Source organism: Rutidosis leptorrhynchoides, chromosome 6, assembly GCF_046630445.1.
Source record: "Rutidosis leptorrhynchoides isolate AG116_Rl617_1_P2 chromosome 6, CSIRO_AGI_Rlap_v1, whole genome shotgun sequence".
NCBI classification, from domain to species: domain Eukaryota; kingdom Viridiplantae; phylum Streptophyta; class Magnoliopsida; order Asterales; family Asteraceae; genus Rutidosis; species Rutidosis leptorrhynchoides.
The window spans coordinates 359,948,195-359,954,543 of NC_092338.1; the positions used below are offsets into that span (position 1 = coordinate 359,948,195).

Below are 6,349 nucleotides of genomic sequence, written 5' to 3' on the forward strand. Positions count from 1 at the left end.
TTTCTTGAAGGCTTCTCCTTTTCCGTAGTTTTTTTTCTTTTGCGTCATAGCTTGCTGTGCCTAAGGATCAAGTACCGCTTTGATATGCTACTTTTGTCGATGATAAAAGTATCCTTCAATGCTGCAAACATGAATTTTTATATATATTCCGCTTTTTTCGGGGTTTGGAACCTAGTCACGCTAGGCGGTTCAGCCCCACGACGATTAACATTTATTATCCTATCTAACTAAACATTAAACAATAAACTAAAAACTAAGAATAAAAAAAATGGAAATCAAAGGTTTATTAATAAAGTATCGAAGTTGTAGTGGGATAACGCAGCGGCTGCTTATTGAGCATCGGACAATTTTTTTTTTTTTTTTTTGGTTTTGTGGGTATTGAGATGAGATTGAGATATTGAGTAGGTGGTGATGATTATTTAACTAGGTGAAAAGAAATTAAGGTGTCATTCATAGATCTATAGATCTATTCACAGATCGAAAAGAATAAGATAGAAAATGAATTGGCGGATGCTTCACAATTCTTTTAACGAAAAGACGGATGTTTAGAGTAGCGTGATTGACGGGGTGGTATGAACCTAGCATCTGATACCATGTTGAATAACAGAATTTCTCGTGAATATTATTGATTACATAAGCAACTATTTATAGAGTATACCTAAACCTAATGAAACCCTAATGGACCCTAAACCCATAATACATATTGGACTTGTGCCTAACATAATCCTCTAACATTTCGGTGTTACACTAGCTACACAACGCTCTATTACGAGCAGTCTTATAGATGTAACAGCTAGTAGCGACTCAGGAAGAGGCGTGAAAAGGTAAGCCATATTGTCAGTTTGTGTATGATCTAAACTTATATTCACTCCAGGACCAGATTGTGACCTTCCTTTAAACTTAACATATTCTTCTAACACTACAGTAGTACTATTGTTTGCTTGTCCCACCTTTCATCAATTCAAACATACCTTTAATTCATATATTTTATATATATATATATATATATATATATATATATATATATATATATATATATATATATATCATCATTCTTGCACCAAAAAGCACCTTCAAATACACACACTGTCAACCTACTGTATACTGTGCTTGTTAGGCAAATTAATCTTTAAGGAGACAAAGAATAAAAAGAAGAAAGAAGACGACAGCATGAACTGGAATGGTGGTAATCCTAGACCATTTATTCCTCGCCCAACAGCGCAAAGTTCGTTCGCTTTTCTTTACAACTATAACAACGATCACTATGTATACCCACCTGGTAATTCAAGTCTCTTTTTACTCTTTTATTCATTGTTTAGTTCGAACGGTTTATTTAATTTGTTGGCATATTTGTTCAAGATTTTCAAAACTTGATTTCAAAGTTTATGACTTTATGTTAACTTGATCATTTTATAGTTCAAATTTTATTACAGAAATTAAATTATGCTAAAGTTTCATACATTAATTGCACAATTTCTTCTCATGATGTACGTACACACACACCTTACACATACATGTATACATTATTATTCACAAAGTTTAAGCATACATCTAGCAATTCAAGAAAAAGAAGTGCAACTAACTTGGATGAAAGTTTCAATCTAGATGATCGATACAAGAACATATATCATGATAACCAATCGGATATACATGTATACACAACGACCTGATTATTAAAGAACGAAAAGTCATATAGTACCAAATCAATGTAAAGTATCACACGAAGGTTATTATTAGAAAGGACGTAGGATCGTGCATGTGGACGCGCAATAGCTTTCCCCATGTTTACGATTTGTCACGTTATATAAGAAAGACTCTAATAACGAGTTACTTCATAGATATTCATGATCGGCATATTCAATCATGTGTACTAGGCTAGCTAAAAGTCACCATTGACAATCAGGGGCGGAGCTTAGAGTAACCCAGAGGGGGTATATATCCGCCCCACCTAGATTTAACGAATAATAAAATTTTACACTAAAAATTTTTTTTACTAAAAAATAGGGTTTTTATTAGTGTTTACCCCCGCTGAAAATAAAAAATTTATTAAATTTTCGCATCCGTCCCATCTGTCTTTGAGTTCAAGTTCCGCCACTGTTGACGATGTGTCTTTTTGGCAATATTTATATTGAATTGTGGCATTCAAGTGCAAATAGGTAAATCTATCCTTGTTAATTTATGTTATTTGAAGTTTGTGTTAAGTTTATGAAAAATGTAAATAGGAGTAGGGGAGATGAAGCCTCAACTGATGCAAACACCATTAGCAATGATGGAAATGAACCAAAATGAGTACGAAAACAACAATCAAGACAAGAAAAAAAGGTTAACAAGTGAGCAGTTAGAGGCACTCGAAAACACTTTTCAGGAGGAGAAGAAACTTGACCCGGATACGAAGATGAAGTTAGCGCACGAACTTGGGCTGCAGCCCAGACAAATTGCAGTGTGGTTCCAAAATCGACGTGCTCGATGGAAAACTAAGCAGCTGGAGTGCTTGTATGATACACTTAAACAAGAGTTTGATGCAGTCTCCAGAGAGAAACAAAAGCTTCATGAAGAGGTACATACAATGCTATACCCTTGCATGTAAAATTATATATCTTCCTAAAATTAGTGATACTTCTCAAGATTTACTTTTAAGAAAATGAATTACTCACCCAGAAATGATTGAAAACGGTCACACACAGGATAACCTGGCTATACTGCGTACATTTGTCTAAAAATATATACAGTAAAAACTTTATCCATTTACCTTTTTTTATCACTTATTTACCAACTTATAGCTAGTTTTATCAGTTGTACTCTTTCATAATGTGATCATTACTTAAATCTTTGGTTTTAATCCCTTATTAAGGTTTTAGCTTTGAGAACTATACTCAAGGAACAAGTTAGCAAGAGACAAGGGGCGGGATCTAGCACGGGGTACACGTACGTGTCCGGCGAAGAGACTGTAGAAAGCACATCGGTTGCCACCATTCGAACCTCCAACAACAACCCTCATCAGCTGACACTGGGCCAACATCAGGCGGCAACTGCTACGACTGCACCCATTGACAGTAACTATGTGATGAACTATGATCCGTCCACATCAGTCCCCACTCCATCTTACTCTAACTGGGCGGTTCTTTCGACTTATCCTTAGGGTTAGAAGATGTGTTAGCTATTTGTTTATGTGACTATGTGATGTATCAATAATATTTTTATTTATTGTTTTAATTAGTTAAAAACATTATTTTGATCCGGGCTATTAGAATTTCAAAATTCAGAAGTTTATCATACTTATCTTGTTAGACCATAGATAATGGTGAATGTGACGTGGAGTGGTAGAGTTGCACTTTTTGGGGAAAAACTGTGACTGGGCCATGACATTTTGGGGAGAGTTGTAATGGGGGGCTTTTGTAAGGGCGTTTGTGGGTGATGTGTCAAAATATGATTGGAGGTTGGGTTAAAAAGTGGTGAAAAAGGTAGAAAAGAATTAAAAAAAAAAAAATCACAAACGCACATTTTTATGCCCGTGCTTCCTTGACAAACGCCCCAACACAAACGCCCACAAACACCCCATTCCGGGCGTTGGTGGGGCGTTTGTGGGCGGATTGAGGCCACAAACGCCTGCATTATCTATGGTCTTAGTTAGCTTGATTATTAGAGTAGATTACTTTTCGTTTAGAGTCCGGCCAGATATATAACTACAATTCAAAGGATAATATTATTAGCCAATGACGGCGAAATATATAGACTAAGAACAGTCTGGGCTGATATTGGCGGTTATTGGGCCAGCCCAGAAATAACAGTTTGAATTCGCGTGGCCCAAAATTGATGGGAGGAGGACCCATTTGTAGCACGTACATAGGTGAAGATGATTGGATAGAGTGAAAAGTCTCCGGATTCAACCATTTGCCTTCAAAAACAAGCAAAGTACTTGTAAAAAGTTAAAAAGGCTCATAATGACGTATGAGTCAATCAACTTACACAAACTTGTCGGATATCCCATCGATGGTAGACGTAAAGGTGAGATCGCAGTATCTGTATGCACAAGAATGACATTTCCCGGGCACTTACCGAAGATATCGAGGGCAAGGCAGGGTGCCCGTCCCCATACTATATAATAGTTTCAGAGAAAATGATACAAATAAATTAGACTCCAACTACAAGGTGTTGATGTATTAGTGATGACATGACTTCCGATAAGAGAGGTCGGGTGTTCGAACCCCAGGAGCTGCAAAATATTTTCCTTTAGCAAAGAGGGTCGTAGTAAGTTTTTTCTATAGCACATCATGCACTCATGACTTAGGCAATAAATCATAATCAAATTTAGATATTGTCCTGATGCGGATATGTTGACTAGTACAACCATAACGAGCACAAATTGTGTTATACCCGAGTCAGGACAAGTTATGGCCATGCTATCAGCTTTCTCTTATCATCTAAATATGTTTTGAGCTGATTTGGAAACCGAAGTAGTTATGTTTCGAATGAATTTTGTTGAAGACAAGCCAACTTGGAAGAATTGAAGTCAATTAGCAGAAATGTTCACTGAGCAGCATGAAATTAGTCAGCACGAAACGCTGATTTCTATCGAAAGGGCTCGCTTGTTGATATGATTTAAGTTTAAGTTTTCTTTCAATAACCAGACCAAGTTACGTGCTTAACATGTGTGTGGTTGTTTTAGAAGTATTAGGGCTAAGGAGGAGGAATTTTATCTTTCATTGGCTGTTTTTATCTTGGAAAGGGCATTTCAAACATGGCAGGCTTTTTTAAAAGGGACATGCTTTTTTTTTTTTTTTACAGATTTTGTCATTTATTCTTATTGGTTAATTTATTAGTACTTGCCCCATTTCAAATGATCATTCCTTTTTTTTTTTGTCTTACCTACAGGTTAGCTGTAATCTTCCTCTATACATAGAGAGCTCTTGTAATGTATAACTCAATTGAGTAATGAAAGAAAATTGAGAGTTTCTTTGTTTCAATAATCATGTTTTCTTTATATATCCGGGTCCTGATGATTACGACTGGTTCCATTTTAGTATTTGTGATGGCTTTACCTTTATCATATATCGTGTGAGATCTCAAATCTTCGTTTTATATGTCTATAATCGTGTTATCAATTGTGGGTTGATTTGAAGTGTTTCCTTGATACTTGTTGTGGTGGTTATGTTTTTATCAATCAAGGTTCTGATTCTTTATCTTGGTGACCGTTCTTGAGTATCCATACTCTGTTTTTTTAGGTTCCTTACCTCATTTTGTAGTTAGTTTGGTGTAATTTGTTTAGGGAAAGAAATCTTATACGAAATTGTGATTTTTGTGAGAAATACGCATCATGAACATAAAATAAAAAGATAAAGCTATCGTACCTAATCATGGTAGAAAGAAGAAAACCATATTAATGATACGCATGCTCGATCATCCTTTACATGCGCATCACACGTGGTCGGACCAATTAAGGACAAGGAAAATAATAGCACACGATCTCGACATAGTCTAGCCGACAGATGGGGGTACAGGGTGCACGATGATTGGTACAGACAACTGTCAGGCTGCGCCAGGGGCTACCACTGCTTTATCAGCTTTTCTGACCGAATAGTACAACCCATAAAAAAGGATGTCCCCTTTGCCCCCTTACGTGGCACTAAAGGACAAAGGGACACACCTATAAATAGGGCACCAAACGCTAGGTATTGATATCATCTACAGACTTCACACACACACACACACACAAACACACATCTATCTTGCACAAGATATCCTCTCTAAAACCTGTCGGACCGGAATCACCCGAATTACCAAAGTATCGAAACAGCTTACAAGCTCAGCGCAATTACAGGTAACGTTCCTTGAACAATAAAGCCTAGCGCCGTATTGAGCCATCACTTACCGGCTAGACCGATGATGGTGGGTCTACGTGTAACCACCCTTTCTGAGATAATCAACTCCCATGAGGGTTATTCACGGTAATCCGGACCAGAGGGTTAAACTCAAAAGACCCTTTAATCCCCGATCTTTATTGACAAGTGTGGACCGAAACCTTTAGATCTAATGATGTTAGAAACTCAATATTAAATAAACTGATGATGATAATTATCTTTTAGAAACTCATAATTAAAAAACTGAAGATGATAATTATTTGTTAACTTCAAAATTAGAACACTAATGATGATGATGATTATTTGTTGAATTCCATCTTTATCTCTCCGTAAGTATTTGTTCCGGATGCAAACACTATATCCTGGCTGGCGGCATACGGAACAAATACAAGTCCTGTTCGTAGACCATTGATGGTTGGGTCGGGTCAATAACGTGTATATTGGCAGAGACACGCTAACTCTGTGTGCCGTAGCACCCACCAATCCCACCC

The 6,349-nt window shown here is 36.8% G+C and overlaps 1 protein-coding gene across 2 annotated transcripts; it reads left to right on the forward strand.

Annotated features, from left to right (window-relative positions):
- Nucleotides 1-1,100: 1,100 nt before the first annotated feature.
- Nucleotides 1,101-3,231, forward strand: LOC139856004 (putative homeobox-leucine zipper protein ATHB-51). Of its 2 annotated transcripts, none has more exons than XM_071845245.1 (3): nucleotides 1,101-1,279; nucleotides 2,223-2,557; nucleotides 2,852-3,231. In XM_071845245.1, the coding sequence occupies exons 1-3, from the start codon at nucleotides 1,171-1,173 to the stop codon at nucleotides 3,137-3,139; spliced, it is 732 nt and encodes a 243-aa protein (XP_071701346.1). In that variant the 5' UTR covers nucleotides 1,101-1,170; the 3' UTR covers nucleotides 3,140-3,231. The 2 variants fall into 2 exon arrangements, with proteins under 2 accessions (XP_071701346.1, XP_071701347.1); XM_071845246.1 differs by having other exon boundaries at nucleotides 2,229-2,557.
- The last annotated feature ends 3,118 nt before the right edge of the window (nucleotides 3,232-6,349 follow it).